This window comes from Phocoena sinus, chromosome 19, assembly GCF_008692025.1.
Source record: "Phocoena sinus isolate mPhoSin1 chromosome 19, mPhoSin1.pri, whole genome shotgun sequence".
In the NCBI taxonomy this organism is placed as follows: Eukaryota; Metazoa; Chordata; class Mammalia; order Artiodactyla; family Phocoenidae; genus Phocoena; species Phocoena sinus.
In genome coordinates this window covers 7073584-7095360 of record NC_045781.1, presented here as the reverse complement: position 1 = coordinate 7095360, position 21777 = coordinate 7073584, and the positions used below count along the sequence as shown (strand labels likewise).

General features: G+C 55.6%; 1 protein-coding gene across 7 annotated transcripts; it reads left to right on the top strand.

Moving 5' to 3' along the window:
- Window positions 1–360: 360 nt before the first annotated feature.
- PPFIA3 (PTPRF interacting protein alpha 3) lies at window positions 361–21713 on the top strand. 7 transcript variants are annotated; one of them, XM_032614739.1, is made up of 29 exons: window positions 361–505; window positions 5375–5629; window positions 5887–5988; window positions 6362–6526; window positions 6887–6961; window positions 7434–7508; window positions 7824–8045; window positions 9068–9214; window positions 9304–9438; window positions 9845–9928; window positions 10051–10182; window positions 10630–10692; window positions 10850–10929; window positions 11220–11364; window positions 11919–12106; window positions 13131–13353; window positions 14162–14340; window positions 14462–14589; window positions 15288–15381; window positions 15719–15800; window positions 16493–16693; window positions 17332–17394; window positions 18670–18845; window positions 19264–19361; window positions 19583–19758; window positions 19846–19914; window positions 20139–20310; window positions 20717–20788; window positions 20873–21006. In XM_032614739.1, the coding sequence occupies exons 2-28, from the start codon at window positions 5390–5392 to the stop codon at window positions 20773–20775; spliced, it is 3573 nt and encodes a 1190-aa protein (XP_032470630.1). In that variant the 5' UTR covers window positions 361–505; window positions 5375–5389; the 3' UTR covers window positions 20776–20788; window positions 20873–21006. The 7 variants fall into 7 exon arrangements, with proteins under 7 accessions (XP_032470630.1, XP_032470633.1, XP_032470629.1 ...); XM_032614742.1 differs by adding an exon at window positions 17572–17598 and having other exon boundaries at window positions 14177–14340; window positions 20717–20923; XM_032614738.1 differs by having other exon boundaries at window positions 20717–20923.
- The last annotated feature ends 64 nt before the right edge of the window (window positions 21714–21777 follow it).

Genomic DNA, 21777 nt, shown 5'->3' with positions numbered 1-21777 from the left:
CGCTCTCCGCCCGTGAGACCCCTCCCAGGCAGTTCGGAGGTGGGGTTTAGCCGCCGGCCGGCGCAGACACCGCCTCCCATTGGCCACGCGGCCCCGTCTGTCAGTCTCCTGTTAAAGGGGCCACGACCGCCCCGGAGCTGGTTTGCTGGGCGGGGGGGGGGGCGGGAGGAGGGAGGAGGAATTTTTTGGCGGGGGAAGGTGGGATTTGGGGGGCGCTGGTGAGCACCCCTGGATCTGGCGGCTGCGGCCTCGCGGGGGGAGGCTGAACGGTGAAAGGGGCAGGGGGCTATTTTAGGGGGTAGAGGGCTGTGAGACCGTCAAGGGGAGGGGGGGTCCCCAGCGCCCAAGCCGGAGCAAGAGACGAGGAGCCCGCGCGAGCGGCGGAGACAGGGCTCCGGAGCCACAGATCCGGGCCCCGGCCGCCGCCAGGGGCCCCGCCCGGTCCCCCCACCCCACCCCACGTCCCTCCTGCAGCCCAGCTCCGCCCGCAGCCGCCGCGGACCAGGTAGGTAAGAGCCCAGCCCGGCCCGCCTGGCAGCGCCCATCCCGGGGACCCGTCGCCGAGCTTCCCCCGCCTCCCTGAGATCCTGGATTCCCTTCTTCATCCCCTGGGACCTCAGAGCCCAGATTTCACAGCCCGACCCCAGAGACTCAGGCGTGCCCCTCCCGGCTCTCAGAGTCCCCAACCGAACCCTGGAATCCCAGGCGTACTGCCGCCTTGCGCCTCCTCCGGGGCCCAGGAGCCTGGATTTCCCAGGTCAGCCCCAGGAAGCCCCTCTGGACCTAGATCCTCCTCCTCGGCCCAGTCCTGGGAGCTCCAGACACCGGCCGCAGCTGTGTCAGACTCCCCCAGCTAGGGCCGGCCGCCCCCCCCACCCCGTCGCGTCCGCATAGTCCCCCATTTGCGCACCCAGTCTGCCCATCTCCGGTCCGCCGGCTTGAACAGCCGGCCGAGTCCCTCAGTCCCGGCCGGCTCGGCGGCCGCCCTGGACACAGGCCCGCTCTGGAGCTGTCCATGGTCAACGTTCTCGGCAGCCTCGCGTCCCCCATCTCTTGCTGCTGCCGCCGGGGAGGCGGCGCCGGTGGCGCGGGGATCTCCCCCGTCGCGCCTTTGACCTGGGGATACCCAGGCCCTCCCCGACCTGGGCGCCCGGGCCTCAGGGTTCCACTGGCCAGGCTCTCAGCTCCACCCTCAACAACCCAGGTTTCGGAGACCCCAGCTTCTACTTGAGGAGTCAGGGCTTCTGAATGTTCCTGCCTGGTGCACCTTAGGGATCTTGGCATCTGGGGACCCAGATCCCACCGGGCTCTGGGAGCCCTGTCAGTCCTCACTTCCTCTGGCTAAAGGCCCCAGCTGGTAGCCCTCACCCCCTCAGGATCTAGGAATCCAGATTTCCAGCTTTTGCTCCCTTCAGAGACAGTTCAACAGCCCCTGTGCCCCTCAGACAAATATACCCATCCACCTGGCACCCCAGCATCTGCTCCCTTAGGGATTCAGGCGCCATGACTCTCTTCCTTTCAGGGACTCAGAATGCAATTCTTAATGCAATTCTCTGGCTTCTACCCACGCTGCCCCCTGGAGACCTAGATGCCTTGTCCCTGATCCTGCCTCCCCTCAGGGACCCAGGAGTTCAGACCCCACCTTCTATTCGGCCCACCAAAGCCATCTACCCCAGCCCTCCATCCAACAGGGACTCAGGCTCCAAACTTCCATCTCCTGGCTTTGGCCTCCACAGCGATTCAGGAGTCCAGTTCCCCAGCTCTGCCACCCACCACCCCAAGTATCTAGCCACTCAGCTGTTACTCTTTTGAACCCAAGTCCCTACAGCCTCACAATTGCCCATCAAATTGACATCTCTGGTGGCCTTGAAAAACCCCTGCTTCATCTCCGTATCATCTCAGGTTCTGGGCTCCCTGGGGTTTCCAACATTCTCCCCTGAGACCCAGCTTTTTGAGATGTTTCCAGCACTCCATCACGATTCTTTCATATCATGATGTCACATCCTTCGAGTACACTCTCAGACTGGTGAGCCAAACATACATCCCTTCCTCCAGATGTGTTCTATGGCCTAGGTTCATTCTGTGATCTAGAATTGTCTTCCACATTTCCATCTAAACATGCGCCCTGGCAATGCTTCGTGTTCTAGATTCTTCCTAAATCCTAGAACACTCCCAGTCAACATCTTCCTTTTTCACCCAAGGTACTGTTCTGAAGTCTAGGCTAGGTGCTAAATTCGAGGCATGACTTTCCCCAGGTAAATTCAAACATCTAGCTAATGCTCCCAAGCCAAATTCTGATCTCACCCTCCCCTTCGACAAGTTCCTTTTTTTTTTTTTCTTTGCTGCACCATGCTGCTTGCTGGATCCCCGACCTGGGATTGAACCCAGGCCCTCAGCAGTGAAAACGCAGAGTCCTAATCACTGGACCACCAGAGAATTACTGACATGTTCCAATTTTTAAGAAGCCAGTCCTTGCTTATTTTCTTCTAAAATTTCATTTTGGGTGTGTTCTAGGTTCTAGCTACATCCTTGGCATTGCTCTAGATTCCATTCTCTTCCCAGGGGCATTCTAAGGGCTAGAATATGTGTGTTCCGGGCTTCCCTGGTGACGCAGTGGTTGAGAGTCCGCCTGCCAATGCAGGGGACACGGGTTCGTGCCCCGGTCCGGGAGGATCCCACGTGCCGCGGAGCGGCTGGGACCGTGAGCCATGGCCATTGAGCCTGCGCGTCCAGAGCCTGTGCTCCACAACGGGAGAGACCACAACAGTGAGAGGCCCGCGTACCGCCAAAAAAAAAAAAAAAAAAAAAAAAATAGAATATGTGTGTTGCAGTTATGTGCTCTAGCCTTTCTCCAAACTGTGCTATCCATTCTAGAATGCACTTCCTATTTTTTTTAATTAAATTTAAAATTTTTATTTATTTATTTTGGCTGCACTGTGTGGCATGCAGGATCTTAGTTCCGTGACCAGGGATCGAACCCACATCCCCTGCAGTGGAAGTGCCAAGTCTTAACCACTGGACTGCCAGGGAAGTCCCTGCACTTCCCTATTTTAGATTCCATCCAATTCTACAGTCTTAAATCTCGAGGATTCCCACTGAAGTGTTGTACATTGCATCTTCCTTCCTCAGGTTCTATGTTCTCTGCTCATCCATTCCCATCTTCTCTGTCCATCTTTTCCCTGGTGTGACCTTGGCTTAGAACTTGTCCCCTGGTGGATTGGGGGCTTCCTCCATCTGCCACTTCACCATTCTAAACATGCTCTATGCTCTCTCCTCTTTTGGAGTCTTCAGCCTAGAAATGTCCTCATTTCTAGAACACACCACCCCCATCCCCACCCCCTTTGCCAGCTCAGTCCTTATGCCAGGAAATTCTCAATTGCCAAAATGCATCTTTCTGCATCTTCCCCCAGGCGATTCTAAGTTCCAGGCAAACTCCTTGCTATTTTCTAGGTTTTCCTTTGCCTCCAGGGCATGTTCTGAATTCTAGAGCATATATTCTGCCTTCTGAGTTCTAACATTATCTAGATGCATGAAAAAACCAAGCATGCGATCTCTGCTTTATTCTGTAAAGATAAAATATACCTTTATGCCTTCATCCCTGGTAGGTTCTGAGTTCTAGATTATGTCTCCTGACTTAGGTTTGTTATGTACTGCATTAGGTCTGTTCTTAGATATCATTACCCTCCCCTCTGTGTTTGGGGTTCTGGGGTGACCCAGACACTCTTTTAAGTTATTGGATTGCTCTTGGCTTGTTCAAAGTTCCAGACCTGGGCTCTAGAATATGCCCTTCTATTTGGCCCCATGTGTGGATCCTACCCCGAGCACATTGTAAATGTGGAAGTATATGGCCTTTCTGCACTCTGTACTGTGTCTTCTTGCACGTGGCCTTCTAGATTCTACACCCAGCCTAGCTGAATTTTGTTTCCTTCTCAGGGAATTGGAAGTTCTAGAACAGCCTCCCTAAAACATCCCTAATGGCATCTCATGAGTAGATTCTGGGTTTTAGATGCCATGTTGGGTTTTGGTCTAAGTCTGGCCTGCCCTCTTATAAACATTTTCTTGAATCTGACCTCTGAGTGTTGGGATTCAGATGTCTAGATTCCCAGATGCACCTCTTCAAAGACCCAAGGTTACAGGCACCCAGCTGCCTCCTCTCCCAGGTCCCGGGTCCCTCAGTCCCCTCCTGTCCTCCCAGGAGTCCAAGGCCCCAGTCCCAGGCTTAAGACATAGTGCGAATATTGGGTGGAGCTGGAAACTATCCACTCTGAGAACCGGTTATGCCTCTGCCTGAAGGGAGAGAAAGAAAGGAGAGAAGGAGTCAAAGTCCCTCCTGCTTTCGGCTCAGCTAGATGGACCCGTCCGACCTGATGTGTGTGGAAGGAGTGGCTCAGGAGACCTCCCTTCATCTCCACCCGCGGCTCAGGCACCTGGACCCCTGGGTCCTGGGGGCCTTGACTTCTGAGTTCTGAGGGGGCAGAAGTCTGAAGGCTGAGATTCCTGGGTCTAGGGTTGTTGGTTGAAAGCCCAGACTCTTGTGTCCTGGGAGGAAGTGGATGTGGTCTCTGATTCCTGGGACTGGGGAGGAGAAGGCTGGAGGCTCAGACTCCTCAGTCTGGGGGAAGGGAGGGATAGGGGACCTAGATTCCTGTGACCTGAGAGAAGAGGTAGCTGGATCTTAGACTCCTGTGTAGTGGGAGATGGCTAGCATTGTCCCCACCATTTTTGTTTTTCCCGACTGGAGTGGGTCTTTAGATTCTCCTGGAGCTAGATATCTAGATATCTGGGAAGTTGAAGGAGGCAGGAGTTGGGCTGAATAGCAGGTGAGGACCATCCCTGTGACATTATACAGGTGACTACGTACCAGTGACCTAATTCTGTGACCCCAGTTTTGTGGCCTTCTGAAGACATGGTCTCCTTCGCCTGGGCCTGAGTTTTCTAGCTCATGCAGTAGGTTGAAGGGGATTCTCAGCAGGGCCAGAATAGACAGTGATGGGCTGGGCCTGAGTCGCTTGAAGGGGCGGGGCTTGGACTGGAGGGGAGGGACCTGCAAACTTTCCACATTCACTCAGGCAATGGGGCACCCGGCTTCGGTCTCTCTGACTAGGCTGAGCCTAGATTTGCTGCCAGTGTCTGATGGAGTCTGACCTGTTTCTCCAAATGCTCTCACCCAGGTAGCCAGGCCTGGTTTCCTGGGAGCAATGGGTTTCCGTTTATCTTGTGCCATGATTGGAATGGATGAGCCTCAGTTTCTTCTGTGCAGTGCTTGGGTTGTCCTGCCTCAGTTTTCACTATGTAGTATCCCAGTGACCGTGCCTCAGTTTCGCTGCCTGTGCTTTAACGAAGCCCCTCTCGGTTCCCTGCCCCCTCCCTGTAGGCCAGCACCGCCGCCATGATGTGCGAGGTGATGCCCACCATCAGCGAGGATGGCCGGCGGGGTTCGGCGCTGGGCCCGGACGAGGCGGGCGGCGAACTGGAGCGCCTCATGGTCACGATGCTCACGGAGCGCGAGCGCCTGCTCGAGACGCTGCGCGAGGCGCAGGACGGACTGGCTACGGCGCAGTTGCGGCTGCGCGAGCTGGGCCACGAAAAGGACTCGCTGCAGCGCCAGCTCAGCATCGCGCTGCCCCAGGTCGGGGCGGGGCCGGGGCGGGGCCTGAGGGAGGCGGGGCCTGGACTCGCGGAGGCACAGGGAGGGCGGTCCGGAAGGGGCGGAACTTGGCACTTGGAAGGGGGAGTGGCTTGCCGGTGATGGGCGGGGCCTGAACCGCTTGAAGGGGCGGGACTTGGCAGAGATGGGTGGGGCCTCCAAACCTCCCAATCCTAAGGAATGAGGGAGATGGGGAAAGGGATTGATCTGATTGTCCGATCCTGCCCACACCTGGATAGGAGTTTGCGGCTCTGACGAAGGAGTTGAACTTGTGTCGGGAGCAGCTACTGGAACGGGAGGAAGAAATTGCGGAGCTGAAGGCAGAGCGGAACAATACTCGGGTGAGGGGTCTTGGGGCGGGACCTAAGTGTGGTGGGCGGGGCCTTGGGTGTTGCAGCCTGACCCATTTTTTCCCCTCTATTTCGCCTTCCTTTCTTCTCCCTGCTCCTACAATTTGGTGGGTCTCCTCTGGTCCCCTCCTTCCTTCATGTCCCCTCCCCTATCTCCATAATTGTTCTCGTTTCCTGTACCACTCCTTCCTTGACCTGCCCCCCACCTCTGTTATCCCTCTCTTTTCCTGACCTGTCTCTCTCCATACCACTTTGCTTGGCTCCACCTCTTCCATGCGTCCGCCCCACCTGTCTGAATCCTCTTCCTTCACTCTGCCTCTCTTCCCTTCACACTTTTCCTTGGTCCTGTGCCCTATCTCTGTAGCTTCTCCTAGAACACCTGGAGTGCCTGGTGTCCAGGCACGAGAGGTCACTGCGTATGACTGTGGTAAAGCGCCAGGCCCAGTCACCGGGAGGGGTCTCTTCTGAGGTGGAGGTACTCAAGGCTCTAAAATCCCTCTTCGAGCACCACAAGGCCCTGGATGAGAAGGTATGAGAATTGGAAGAGCCTGGTTGTAGAACAGAAACTCGTGGTTGGCTGGGGCTGTGTTGAACGGCAGAAATTCTGGCCGTGATTGGTTGGGGATGGCCCAAGTGGGAAGAATGTTGACTGTAATTGACTGAGACAGGCTATGCAGACTGGGACCTGAGTGGCTGATAATAGAAAAATGTAATAGGATGGGGGATACCAGCGGGTGAGGCTGCCTTGGTAGCTAGTTGGGGATGCACACATACTATAAATAGAGGAATGCTAATGTCACCCTATCAGGTCCATCCCAAAGGTGTTCTGCATCAACTGTCCTCCATCAGGTCTGATCTCCATCTCACACTGTCTTGCCCCCTTCCCCAGGTCCGGGAGCGGCTGCGAATGGCGCTGGAGCGGGTGGCAGTGCTAGAGGAAGAGTTGGAGCTGAGCAATCAGGAGGTGGGGGCGTGACCAAGAAGGAAGAGGGACTAATGAACTACCAATGGGGTGGAACTGATTGGGTGGGTCCTAGAATCTGTTGGGAGCAGGACTAGGGCAGAAGACCAATGGGGTAGGACTATAGAGAAAACCAGTGAGGTTCCTAAGGAGGAACTCATTGGGCAGGACTAAGCGGAGTACTGCCCTGTGACAGTGAGACTAAGGTGAGAACCAGGGCTGGGGCTAAGGGAAAGAACTGACAATGGTGGAAATGGCTGGGTGGGGAAAGTCAGGACACCTCCACAAGGAGGCTAAGGTTAAGAATAACGGTGGACTTCTTCTCTGGTGGGGGGCTAAGGAGACATATAATGACGGCACAGGGTCTAAGGGTAGACTGTGGGATAAGGGTGGCCCAGCAGGACCAGTGCCAGTGGGAAGTAGAAACAGGGTTTCTAGGACCTCCTTTGCCCTGATTTCCCTTTCCCATTGCCAGACTCTGAGCCTTCGAGAACAGCTGTCTAGGCGCCGGTCGGGGCTAGAGGAGACCGGCAAGGATGGGGATGGGCAGGTAAGAGGTGGAAGTCTTTCCTTCCGCTTGCTCTTCATTGGTCCTCCTCACTGTGATCCCACTCAGCCCCCTGACTTTGTGATGGTCCTTTTAATGTTTGGTATGATTCTCACTGACCCTAGGACATCTGAACGCCTCAGACTCTTACTGACTTTTGACCTCTGATTCAAGTCAGCTAGCTAACTTTTGTGACCTCCATGGCCCTTACTGATCTTTGATCCCCCCTCACCCCCATCAGTTTTCTCCTTGCATTCTCGATCTCTGTGTTCCCCACTCTGAGTTCTGTCCCTTCCTCCCTCACTGTCCCCATTCCAGACTCTTGCCAATGGCCTGGGTCCTGGCGGGGATTCGAACCGGCGCACGGCAGAGCTGGAGGAGGCCCTGGAGCGGCAGCGGGCGGAGGTGTGCCAGCTGCGGGAGCGCCTGGCGGTGTTGTGCCGCCAGATGAGCCAGCTGGAGGAGGAGCTGGGCACGGCCCACCGCGAGCTGGGTAAGGCCGAGGAAGCTAACGCCAAGCTCCAGCGCGACCTCAAGGAGGTGAGGCCGGAGCCCCTGGTGGGCTGCCCTCTGTCCCTTCCCTCCCCGCAACCCTTCCTGTCCCCCTTTGCCCATAGTCACAGAACTCACGAATCTGGATTCAGTCCACAAGCTATGTGGACTCTTCTCCTCTCTGAGTCTCAATTTCCTCACCTAATGGTATTTATGATCCTTGTCAGAGAGTTGGCACATGGCACATACTTGGTAGTCACCCAGTATCTGGTTGTAGTTATTATTGTTATCATTGGGAAATTCTCTTGCACCTCTTAACTGAACTCCTTTGTCTGCATTTCACCCCATTCTGGCTGAGGTTCCTTGACCTTAACTCCCACGCTGCGGGGACTGCTGTGAAATGTAGGGCATGGATTCTTGAAAGCATTGAATGAGAAAGAAGAGACAGCACTTTAGTTTTCATCATCCACTGGGGCTTTCACCTCGGATTTCAATTGTGGATGGCCCCAGGGCTTATTGGGAAGCGTGGTCCCACCACACCGGCTCCCAGGCAGGAGTCCTTCCCCCGTGAGACCCTGGAGCACCTTCTCTGGTTTTCTAAGCATGCGCTACCCTGGGGGCCCTTGGGAGATGCTGCCTCCCAGGTGGAAGGGACCTTTGTTTCCTATGAGACCCTAGGGCACTTGCTCTGTGATTCTAAACCTGAGTTGTGCCAGAAGTTGCTGAAAAATCTAAGGCCTGGATTTTTGAGGCTAGTGGGCTAAGAAAAGTGGAGACATTCCATCTCATGGATCTTAGGTCAACCATATGAGGAGGGTCTAAGCCAGTACTGACCCAGAAGTTTATGGGAGGGGCTGTACCGCCATTTTAACTATCAGGTGGCAGGGGATCTAATGTTGGCTATGCCTGGGAGCTCTCGGCAGGTGTGGTTCCACCATTCTGACACCCGGAGGGCAGGGGACTTCATTTCCCAGGATACCTTGGGGTGCCTGAACTGGGGTTCTAAGCCTAGGCTGCCCCCACGGCCTTCTGGGAGCTGTAGTCCACGCAGCCTTCTGTCACCTCTGCAGGCGCTGGCGCAGCGGGAGGATATGGAAGAGCGGATCACAACGCTAGAGAAGCGCTACCTGAGTGCCCAGCGAGAGGCCACGTCTCTGCACGACGCCAACGACAAGTTGGAAAACGAGCTGGCCAGCAAGGAGTCGCTGTACCGGCAGGTGGGAGCACGGCCGAGGAGGGGCGGTGGGGGCGAGGCCGTGGCTAGTTTCACCTAGCTCCTCCCTTCCCCCCTGTCTGTGTCCCCCAGAGTGAAGAGAAGAGCCGTCAGCTGGCCGAGTGGCTGGACGACGCTAAGCAGAAGCTGCAGCAGACGCTGCAGAAGGCGGAAACCTTGCCGGAGATAGAGGCACAGCTGGCCCAGCGAGTGGCGGCGCTCAACAAGGTGAAGGGAGGCCTGGGGCGGCGCCTTGAGTCTCTGGGGCAAAGGGGCGGGGCTTGGAGGAGGCAGGGCCTGAGTCTGGAGGGATAGGAGACCCACAGCCCGAATTCTGCTGGAAAGGGTAGGGCCTGGCGTCCAGGGAAGGGACGTGACTTGGGATGGTTGAAGGGCCTGGAGGTTTGGTGGGGGCTGGTGCTCTCTAGTTTGGACTGAACAGATGGGGAGAACATGAGAAGGGGACCGGGCTGGAGACTAGAGGAGAGGGCAGGGCTTGAATCACAACGGCAGGGTCTGGAGTCCTGTGGGGGAGGAGCCTGGGGCCTGGAAGCCAGCCTTGGAGGAGGTGGGGCCTGGAGGCTGACTGCATCCTAGTGGGACAAAGTCAGATGCCATGGGTTCCATCCTCTAGGCTGAGGAACGTCATGGGAATTTTGAGGAGCGGCTTCGGCAGCTGGAGGCCCAGTTGGAGGAGAAGAACCAGGAGCTGCAGCGGGTGAGGAGGCTTTGAGGCTTGGGGGATACGCCTGGGTGAGGGGGCTGTGCCGGGGGTCGGGAGCTCGGAGCAGGGACAACGCTCAGGGCTTGAGCGCCTCTGCTCTGTTCTCCTCTGGGCAGGCCCGGCAGCGGGAGAAGATGAACGATGACCACAATAAGCGGCTGTCCGAGACAGTGGACAAGCTGCTGAGTGAGTCCAACGAACGGCTGCAGCTGCACCTCAAGGAGCGCATGGGGGCGCTGGAAGAGAAGGTGGGCCCCAACCTAGGATTCCAATAAGCTGGAATCTTGGGGCCCCAGACCTTTCCCCAAACAGTTATCTGAGATCTCCCCAAATGTGGGCATCCTGAATTTGAAATTGATAGACTGCTCGATTGCTGGGACCACCACACTTTCACCTAGTTTAAACACCCTAGAGCTGAATTCTGGGGCACCCACAGCCTGAATTCTTGGCTTTTGCCCAAGCCTCTAACCCTATGGACCCTCACACTCTGAATCCGTGGAAATTTCACAGGACGCTGCATTTTGGGCTCCCAGGGACTCCCTGCCTTAGCAGCATCTTCGGCTCCACAACCCTCTCCCCATGCAGCTCACCATTCAAGCCCACCTCATTCCCCCTGGGGTCCCCTCAGGCCTGTCTCTGTTCACTGGAGGCTGCTTCCTGATTCCGCCCCCTCACTGCACCCCTGCCCCCCACAGAACTCACTAAGCGAGGAGATCGCCAACATGAAGAAGCTGCAGGATGAGCTGCTGCTCAACAAGGTAGGGAGGGGGCCGGGGGTGTGGGCCTTGGGTGAGGGCCAGAGAAATGGAGCAGGCATTGCTGGGGTTGGAATCAGCCTGGCTGGGAGGGGCTGATACTCAGTGGTGGGGGGAGGGGGCAGATTCTGACCTGACATCTCCAACCTCCTCCCCCCAGGAGCAGCTCTTGGCGGAGATGGAGCGGATGCAGATGGAGATTGACCAGCTGCGGGGGAGGCCACCATCCTCCTACTCCAGGTGACAGTCATCTTCCTGTCCCACCTCTGCCCATGGAGCCCCCTTGACCAAGCACATCCCTTCTGATACGAAGTCTCCCCCACCCCACTCCCTGTCCTCCTGAGATTTCCACTGGTCCCTTTTATTTTTGACCCCTGACTTCATGACCTCTGACTGCAGACCCTTTTTCCTGACCTTTGACTTCAGATCCCTCTCCCAATCCTATGACCCCAAGCCCTTCCCCATGACCACTAACCTCTGTTTCCTTTTCCTGACCCCTTGGTCTCTGACTGCCCTCTCTATGCCCACAGATCTCTCCCTGGCAGTGCTCTGGAGCTCCGTTACTCCCAGGCACCTACATTACCTTCTGGCGCCCACCTGGATCCCTATGGGGCTGGCAGTGGCCGGGCAAGCAAGAGGGGTCGCTGGTCAGGGGTCAAAGATGAGCCCTCTAAGGTCAGCAGCCACTTCTGGGGCCTGGACTGAGCAGGGCTCGGGAGGGCAGCAGTAGGAGGTGGAGCCCAACATGCAGGGCTCTGGGCGGGGACTGAGTTGAGAAGCAAGGTCTCCTGGACCCACACTGTCTCCTCTTCTTCTTCCGTCATCCCCACTTGCCCCGATGGCTCTTCACGTGGATGTCCTGCTGCCTGGTGAGAACTTTAGAGGAACGATGGGGTGGGAAGAGGGGTGGGTTTGGGGGGATGGTATGCAGGGTGTAGAATCCTAGAATGGATGGGGCCAAGTGAAGAAAGGAAGTGGGCTGGGTCAAAGGAAACAGTGGAATCAGGGGAGAGGGCAGAGTCATGGGTGGTCAAGAAGAAGGACCCACCAAGAGAGAAAGCTGGACTGGGAAAAGTGTGGGGGGCTGGGTCACATGGTGAGGGCAGTCAGTGTCAGGGGACATGGGCAGGGTTATAGAGGGTGGGCAAGGTCAGGATAGGTGAGGAAAGACCCAGCACCTACCTCGGCCCTTGTCCACCTGGCATCTCTCTGTCTCCACACAGAGATAGGAGTGGGAGCGGTCTACCCCTGCGGGGTCCATGCCACCTCCATTCCCTGGGGAGCTGGATGGCTCAGATGAGGAGGAGGCGGAGGGGATGTTTGGAGCTGAGTTGCTGTCTCCCAGTGGGCAGGCTGATGTACAGACACTGGCCATCATGCTTCAGGAGCAGCTGGAGGCCATCAACAAAGAGATCAAGTGAGCACTGGCCCAGTTCTTCCCCACCCTGCCTAAGCTTAGCCCAAGGCCCCTCTGGCTCTGGAGACTGATTTGCACACCTAAGCCCAACTCCTTTCCTAAACATCAAGGAATTCTGCCAGTCCAACACACTATCCAGGAATCCCTGAGGAGATACCAGGAAGTCTCCTACGTGCTATATATACATTACACACGCCCCGGCCGGTACTCACAATTTCCCAATATACCCAAGACTGCATCCCCAGATGCCAAAATTCACAATCCAACCCGTCAAGAATCCTCCATTACATCATGGCTTTCATGGCTTCACGCAACAATTACGCAGTGACTCCCAGTACCCTGCGAATCTCAACACAACACAAGGTCCCCCAGTCCAAAACACCTTGAGAACCTCAACTCTAGATAACAAGAATTTCTACCTAATATAACAACAATCCTCAATTTATTAAGAATCCCCCATCACATAAAGTATACCCTGATTCCTCAGAAATTGCCCTATTTAACAATTCTCTAATAAAACTAAAACACTTTCCATGGGCCCCAGCAAATGTATCAACATGACCATCATCTTCCACTCAAACTTTTTGTGACTTGAGACAGTGACTCTCACCAAATGTCTGGATGACCTTCCCAGATCCTAGGTTGACCTCAGAGTCCCTGATCTCACTCTGCTCTTATCATGAGCTTGCTTTTGCTGTCCTCCTTAGAACTTGACCTCTTGCCCATAGTAATCCACTTATGCTTTTCCATAACCACTTGTTTATTACCAGCGTAGTCCTGATGCAGATCCTGATCATCCTGTCATCCCTAATCTCTCCATGACCTACTGAGCCTATCATGATATCTTGACTCCCCTTGAACCTGTGAGGCCGTCAGGGATCCACCAAGACCCTCTAACTTCATTATCCCTTCCTCAGAATTATTTTTGCTCCGCCAAGCCTTCCTGGCCCATTGGGATCCCCCAACTCCCTCTCCTATTGTCTGCCTGAGTCCTCTCACCCCATCTCCCCCTTTTCCTCCTCAGGTTAATCCAAGAGGAGAAGGAGACAACAGAACAGAGGGCAGAAGAGCTGGAGAGCCGGGTGTCTGGCTCGGGCCTGGACTCACTGGGCCGCTACCGCAGTAGCTGCTCACTGCCCCCCTCCCTCACCACCTCTACCCTTGCCAGCCCCTCCCCTCCCAGCTCTGGCCACTCAACACCCCGTCTGGCACCCCCTAGCCCTGCCCGTGAGGGCACCGACAAAGCTGTGAGTATTCTTAAGTCTCCTCAGCTTGGTGGTGGTGGTGGGAGGTCATAAACAGGGCTCCCTAACAAAAAGCAACAATGACCAACACACCAGTGATTTTCAAAAGCAACCTTAGCTTTCCCTAAAAGTTCCAACTCAAAGGGCAAATGGGAGGCTGAGCCACTGGGTTCCTGAACCCTAACTTGTACTTCAGTCAGATGTGATCTACTTTTACCTGTTTTACACATTAAGTTTCTGCATAGGATTTTTATTTTTATTTTTTTACTTTTATTTTTTTTGGCCATGCCATGCAGCTTGAGGGATTTTAGTTCCCCCACCAGGGATCGAACCCTGGGCCCTGTCAGTGAGAGCACCAAGTCCTAACTACTGGATGGCCAGGGAATTCCCACTGCATAGGATTTTTAGAAAAATGTCTCTGTGACCAAATATACATTTGAGAACTACCATTAGATCCTCAGAATTGACCTTTTTTTTTTTTTTTTTAGAATTGACCTTTGAGGGAGGCACAATATCTATGTGCCCTATTTTATTGCCTTAAACTCAGATTTCCTGCTTTCAGAACCTGTAACTCATTAGCTTTCCTTGAGGCTGAGCAGATCCCACTCCTGACACCAGAAGCTAAGACAGTATAAATATGGGCTTATCAAGCTCCAGGGGGACTGCAGTTATTGCCTTTATATTTCTGCAACTCACCCGCACTTAATCTAGGCTATCTTTAGAAGTGGTTCCACAAATCAGGGGTATCCCAGACACCTCGTAGACATCCCAGCTAATGAGCCCCCAACATGACCCCTCTGATTCAATATAGCACCTCTGTCTCCAGAATCATGCCCCCAAGGAGGAAGCTGGGGCTCCACGAATGGAGGGACCAGCAATCCCAGGAGACACCCCACCTCCCACTCCTCGTTCTGCCCGCCTTGAGAGAATGACCCAGGCCTTGGCACTGCAGGCGGGATCCCTGGAAGATGGAGGGCCCTCACGGGGAAGGTCAGTAAGAATAAGGGATGGGACAGGGCGGGACTTGCTTGGGAGGAGGCGGTGGGAGTGGACAAAGACTTGGGATGAGAGGAGGCATCCCAGATGGGATCTATCTGTCCTGCTCACCCAGTGAGGGCACCCCAGATTCCCTGCACAAAGCTCCCAAGAAGAAGAGCATCAAGTCATCCATAGGCCGTCTCTTTGGCAAGAAGGAGAAGGGGCGAATGGGACCACCAGGTCGGGACAGCTCTTCTCTGGGTGAGTCCCCTGATTCCCTCTCTCCCTTCCTTTCTTCCTTCCTTCTTCTTCTTTACATATTCATTTGACATACAATCCTGTCTTCATTCATTTGGTAATTCATTTAGAACGCTGGAACCTTGGCAGAGGTAGAGGGGAGAAGGGACAAGGAAAGGGCACTCTGAGGCCTACCTGAGTGACTGGTGGGCAAATGAATTTGTTATGTTATTTACCTATTTTTTAAATAGAGAAAGAGGGAGGAGCATCCTAAAAGCAGGGCATCTGATGGGCTGGAGCCTGCTTGTCTGGTTTGTGAAATCCAAGTTAGTTAAATTTTCAGGAATTTTATGAGCTGCTTTGACATCACATTGGTAGCTTGAAATTGGTGGGATTATTTACACCATGGAAATTGGCATATGCTACAAATCAGGAAATACCTTCTCCTTCCCCAGGGAGCCAGTTGTTAAATATTTACCAGCACACCACTGCCAGCTTACCAAGGCCAGCCCAGTGAATCCAGCCCTATTTTGGGGATTTCTCCAATTCCTTGCCTAGGAGGTGACATTGGTCCCTGTCTGGTTTTATCACTCCCTCTGTGTGGCCGCATTTACTAATCCCTCTGGGCCTCTGCTTTCCTGGCATCCTTCTCAACCCCCCAGCATCAAAGATTCTGCCTCCCCTTTGAGACTCTCCAAATTTTGGCCCCTCCCTGCCTCCAGCTGGAACACCCTCAGACGAGACATTGGCCACTGACCCTCTGGGGCTAGCCAAGCTGACAGGCCCAGGAGACAAGGACCGAAGGAACAAGAGGAAGTGAGTGTGGGTGTGTGCTGTGGAGGCGGGGAGGGTTGGTCATAAGTGAGGAGAAAATTCTGGGAGGGGGTGTCCAAGATCCTGAACTTGCTTGCCTGGGAACTTGGGAACCCCTAGAGTTTTTCTTTTCTTTTTTTTCCCCTTTTCTCTTGATTAGTGTGGATCTGTTGTGGGGAGGGAAGGTGGATTACAAAGATTCACATGTCTTTTTTTTAGCCTTCTGCCATGTTTTTTACATTCATAAAAATTGCTTTGGTGGGGGGATGCGGTTGGTGAAGGGGGCCATGCAAGAGGGCTAGGTGTCTCTGTCCCTGCGATCTCCTGCCCTTCTCCCCAGGCATGAACTTCTGGAAGAGGCCTGCCGTCAGGGCCTGCCTTTTGCTGCCTGGGATGGGCCCACTGTGGTCTCCTGGCTAGAGGTACTGGGGCCCAGAAACGTCCTGACTCTTTATCCCCAACTGGTCTGAGAACCCCACCCTTAGGGCTGGCTGGGTCCACCTAGTACCATCCTCCTAACTCAGAGGTGGCGGTGGAGAGGAGTTGGTGGGGAGGAGGCCCTGGGAGGGGTCAGGCTTCTTGTAGATCTTCCTGTTACTCTTTTTCCTTCTCCCCTCACCCCTGTCCTTCTGGCCATGCCCACCTTGGTCCTGTTGTCTCTATCTCTTTGTGTCTTCCTATGTCTCTCTCTCTCTGTGTGTCTCTATTTCCCTGCCTCTCTCCCCATCTCTGTGTTTTTGTCATTCCCCGTATTTCTCCCCATGTCTATGTCTTTTGCTCCTTTCTTTCCCCATCTCTGCCTCTCATCTCTGTGTGTCTCTCCTCGTCTCTGTCTCTCCCCATCTCTCTCTTTCCCCTCTGACTCTGGTATTACCCTTCTATGGCTCTCCTCCATTGTTTTCCTGTGTCTCCCTCTGACCCTCACATCTCTTTGCCTTGCCCTCCTCACTGCTTTCTCATGTCTGTTTCTCGCCCATTTGCCTTTCCCCATCTCTCTGTCTCCCTGTCTCCCTTTCTTTCTGTTCCTCTCCCATTTCTCCCGTTTCTCCTCCCGTATGTCTCTGTCTCTCTGTCTCATTTTTTCCCCATTTCTCCCTTCCTCCCTCTGGTCCAGCTGTGGGTAGGCATGCCTGCGTGGTATGTGGCCGCCTGCCGGGCCAATGTCAAGAGTGGTGCCATCATGGCCAACTTGTCAGACACGGAGATCCAGCGCGAGATCGGCATCAGCAACCCACTGCACCGGCTCAAGCTGCGCCTCGCTATCCAGGAGATGGTCTCACTCACCTCACCCTCTGCTCCTGCCTCCTCCCGCACTGTGAGTGTCCAGGGGCCAATCCCAGCCCTTGCTGTCTCAGGGCCCCGCCTACTGTCCTCAGAGTAGCCAATCCTGGGCCCGCTCACTCCCGCTCTGTCTGATACACCCTGCTCCCCACAGTTTCTCACCTGGATTATCTCTTGAGAGTGGGGCTCCCTTCAGGTCCCTCTGCCTCCCCTCAGGCTGTTTTACACACTGCAGCCAGAGGGATCCCATCCCGGAGAAAAAGCCAAATTCATATGGTTCTCTACAGGGCCATTGATGAGGGGCCCCTACCCACCCCTCCCTTTTCTACTCTGCTTCTTGGCCCTTGCTGCTCCCTTTCCTAGGAGCACCCCTCCCTCTTTTTCCCCCAAGGCTGGCTCCTGCTCATCCTTGAAGTCTCAGCTCAAATGTCACCACCACCAAGAGGCCTCCCTAACTCAACAGCTAAACTAGTACCGGCCCCATCACCCCAACACATGAACACCTATTTTTTTTCCCATAGCACATACTGACTTCTAAAATTTTATCATTTTGTTCCATACAGAAAATTATGTGTTCCCATGCCTAATTCGGCTCCTCCAGGAGCACGACCCCCTTCCCCTCCCCTGTTCAGAAGCCCTCTCTCAACCTCTGTAACACCCCTCGCCCCTCAGTCCACAGGAAACGTGTGGATGACACATGAAGAGATGGAGTCCCTTACCGCGACGACCAAGCCTGTGAGTGCCCCCTGCCGGTGGCCTTGGGTGGCACTAAATTTCCTTCGGGAGGAGCGGCGGAGTTGGGGGGGGGGCAGATGAATCTGTAGCTGTCTGTCCGTCTGTTCGTCCCTCCCGCCCTCCTCCGCCTGCCCCTTAACCCACCCCTTCTCTCCCCTCTTCCCACTAACTGGTCAGGAGACCAAGGAGATCAGCTGGGAGCAGGTAGGGGGGGCGGGGCGGGCCGTGGGCGCATGAACAGGCTGTGCACGCTGCATGGACGCCCCTCCTTCTCCGAGCCCCGCCCCTCCCCTCACCGGAGCATTCCATCCTCACCGCGGGAGGGGGGCGCTGCGCGGAGCTCTGCTCTTGTCTGTGGCTTCGTGGGGGTCGGCGTAGAAGCCCGGCTATTCCACTGTTAGTGGTGCACGGATCATTCCATTATGCTGGGTTGCGGGGGCTCCAGGGGCAGTTTCATTGCTCTAACTAGAGGGAGGTGCTAAGCAGCTCTTTTACCTAGAAATGAGGGAAGTGGGATTGTTCCACTGTACTGGAGTGAAAAGGGAAAGCATTTGGGGCGGGGGGCGGCAGGTCAGGGTGAGAAGTTGGGGAGAAGGAGCTACATTTTGTTCTCAAGAGGGGAGCGGGATGACCTCACCTGAGACAGAGGAGCTATGTTGGGTCTTTGTTTCCCAGCAAAGGGGAAGGTATGGATTATTTCCTTATGCTAAGAGGAGTGAAGGATTTGGGGTTGATCCAGAATATTGTCCTGGGTCAGATATAGCTAGACTAGTATTTTGGGGACAGTGCAAGAGTGGTGGATCGATCCATTATCATTTGTTGGGGAGAGAGCTACATTGGAAAATCCGTTGTGCTGACTTGGGGGAGTAGTGATGTTGGACTGATCCATTGTTCTGAGTTGGGACAACTTTAGACTAGAGCTTCTTAAACTTTAATGTACAGTTCAGATAACCTGAGAATCTTGTGAGAATGCAAATTTTGATTCAGTAGCCTAGGGTCTGAGATTCTGCAATTCCAGCAAGTTCACAAGTGATGATAATGCTGTGGGTCCAAGGACCACACTTTGAGTAGACGAGGGTCTATGCTGTCATAATGAAGGAAAGGGAGACAATTTTGGATTGTCCATTGTCCTGAGCAGATTGGCCATTGTCCTGCTATAGGATGGAGAAAGAACAACCTCGGATCTGGGGGAGGGGGGTTGGACTGTACCCTTGCATACATACATGGGATGGGGTCAGAGGGCCTGACTCCTCCCCCACCTGCCCATGGCCCCAGATCCTGGCATATGGCGACATGAACCATGAATGGGTGGGGAACGACTGGCTGCCCAGCCTGGGGCTGCCCCAGTACCGCAGCTACTTCATGGAGTCGCTGGTGGATGCCCGAATGTTAGATCATCTTAACAAGAAGGAGCTCCGGGGCCAACTCAAGATGGTGGACAGCTTCCACAGGTGGGCGTCGCCTGGCCCGTGGGGGCAGTCCAAGGGGGTAAGCCCCACTTCTAGAGAGTCTTTGGCAAATAGGACCAGTGATGGGGAATTCCTTGGACTATCTTTGGTCCTCTAGCCCTGATTGTCAGGCAATCAAGACTCCTGTGCCCCTTCCACCCATAAGAAGGCCCACTAGGAAAAGCCCAAGTCCTGAGACAGCTTAGCTAGTTGACCCCATACCCCTTAAAGGTGGGCTAATAGGAACTGCTTTTTGAAAATATGGCAACTCCTGGGAAGGTCAGCAGTCAGTAGAACAGATCCAATGGAGCAATTCCCCAACCTCTGCCAGAAGACCACAGACAACGGGGAGAGCCCAATAGGAGTAGCAGTCATTGGGGTATGAGGGCTCATCTGTAACTCCACTATCTCTGCTACTCAGGGTGAGTCTGCATTACGGGATCATGTGCCTGAAACGACTCAACTATGACCGGAAGGACTTGGAGCGGAGGCGGGAAGAGAGTCAGACCCAGATCCGAGGTGAGTAGAAAAGGGTAAACGTCCAGCTGGGAGCCAGGTTGGAGGAGTTTGGAGCAGTGCTGGAGGAGGCATAAATAGGGGAGGGAAGGGAGGCCAGGGAAGAGGGGGTGGAGCCAGCATTGGGGCGTGGCCAGGAAGAGGAAGTGGGGATGGAGATATGGGGTAAATTGGAAGGGCCTGGCCGCGGGAGGGGAGCAGCTGAGGGTCCCTTCTGTCCCCAGACGTGATGGTGTGGTCCAATGAGCGGGTCATGGGTTGGGTGTCCGGGCTGGGCCTGAAGGAATTCGCCACGAACCTCACGGAGAGCGGGGTGCACGGGGCGCTGCTCGCCCTGGACGAGACCTTCGACTACTCTGACCTGGCCTTGCTCTTGCAGATCCCCACACAGAATGCACAGGTGAGCTGCCGCTAGGCCCTGGGCATACTGGGCATCCCCACCTCACAGATTGCACGCTGAAACCCCTCTCCCACCTCTCCTCCCCAGGCCCGGCAGCTCTTGGAGAAGGAATTCAGCAACCTCATCTCCTTGGGCACAGACAGGCGGCTGGATGAGGTGGGCGCAGCAGCAGCATAGGAGACTCCACTCCCAGCTGCACCTCTAGTCTGGGAGCTGAAGGGGTGGGGCTTGACTTTGCCAGCGAGTCGTGGTTGGAGGAGGTGCCAGAAAAGGGGCGGGGTTAAAGGAGGGAAGGACCCGGAGAGGGGTGGGGTCAAATGAAGGGGCGGAGTCGGAACGCGGCCCTAGTCCCTCACCGGCTGCCGGGCCCCTATACCTAGGACAGTGCCAAGTCCTTCAGCCGCTCCCCATCCTGGCGGAAGATGTTCCGAGAGAAGGACCTCCGAGGCGTAACGCCTGACTCAGCTGAAATGTTGCCCCCCAACTTTCGTTCGGCCGCAGCAGGGGCCCTGGGCTCGCCGGGGCTCCCTCTCCGCAAGCTGCAGCCGGAAGGTGGGCGGATCCCAAACGCGACAGCCTCTCCTCCCCTCCCTTTCCTCGTGGGTAGGAACCTCCCTCTTCAGGTTCTGAAATGGCCTGGTCCTTTCTCCCCCAACCTTGACAAATGGACCGCTCCTATAAGCCAACCTCCTCAACCCCACCACACCCCCTTTCCAGGGTGGGAAATGAACTCGTCCAGTGTCACCTGGGATACTTTGAAGGCATGCAAGGCTATGGGAAAGGGGGAGAAACCGGCTTGGATCTAGGCGGTCGTTGTCATCTCGGAAGGGGAAATCCAAGGGAGGACGCTTGGGGTTGAGGATCGGAGAAATACTGAGGGGGGAAGTGGGCGTGTGTCTGTGTGTGTGTGTGTGCGTGCGCGCTTTCCAGGCTGAACCGCTGCTCATTCTCCCTCCAGGCCAGACTTCTGGGAGTTCCCGGGCAGACGGCGTTTCTGTCCGGACCTATTCCTGCTAGTGTACGCCTCCAGGTGAGGACTGTACTGGGCGCTCTTGGGGTTCTGGGCGGCACAATGGATCTTCACAGCTGCACGCACTGCCTGGCGTCAATGCAGGTGACCTTACTCGGACGGAAGAACCTTTCAGAGGCTGGGCTGTTTCCCCTCCTGTCCAGAGTATGGTCTCGCCGGAGAGAGCTTGCTGGGGAGCTCACGCCACGGACTGGACCATCTGTACAGACAAGCGGGGAATGCCGGTCCCTGCCTCGCAAATGGACTGGGCCTGGACCAAACCACATGCACTGGACTGAGAGGGGGGAAGAAGAAAGCAGGAAGAAATCCCGCCCCAAACTTCCGCCTCTCTTTCCAATACTTTGTAATTTATTGATCAGTTTCCGATGGGAGATGGGTGCCCTTTCCCCGCGGGAAGGGGGCGGGGCTTCCCTCCCGGGCCGCATGCGGGGAGAGGCTGCCCCCTCCCCTTTCTTCCCAGTCGCGGGGCCCAAGTCGTCCTTCTTCGTCCGAAAGGAGGGGAGGGAGGACTCGCTGCTAAAAGCCTCGCCCTTTGTGCCACTCAGCCCTGCCCCGCGGCGTCCGGTCGCCGGTGCCTGGGGTCAGCCGCGGGCGGGGCTCCCTCTCTCTCCCCAGTGTCTCGTGTCCCCGAGGCCCCTCCGCCCCCCGTGCTGTGGCCGTGTCCGTGCCCCGGGGGGGGTAGGGGGTGCAGAACTGCGCTCCCCGTTCCGCTCCAGCTCCGGGGTTTGCATGGGAGAATCCTCTTTCCACGATGCCCCTGGGCGACGTGGCGTGGGGAGAGGAAAGACGGTGGGGAAGCCCTCGCCCCCGACTCTTGGTCGGCCTCCCTGCCCCAGGCGTCACTCAGTGATCACGGGTAAAGAGAACTGTTTCAAAAAGCTCCCGTGTTGACTGATTTATTTATCAGGACCTAGCAACCAACCACTTCGAGGAGTCCAGGCCCCTTCTCCCTCAGACCCAACCCGCATTCCCCGGTGCCCAGAGGATCC

Excerpts from the sequence above, each read along its gene's own strand:
- PPFIA3 (XM_032614735.1), top strand. The coding sequence starts at position 5,390 with ATGATGTGCGAGGTGATGCCCACCATCAGCGAGGATGGCCGGCGGGGT. Across the intron at positions 6,527-6,886 it reads ACAAGGCCCTGGATGAGAAG|GTCCGGGAGCGGCTGCGAAT; the intron begins GTATGAGAATTG and ends CCCCTTCCCCAG. Across the intron at positions 18,846-19,263 it reads ATGGTGGACAGCTTCCACAG|GGTGAGTCTGCATTACGGGA; the intron begins GTGGGCGTCGCC and ends TCTGCTACTCAG.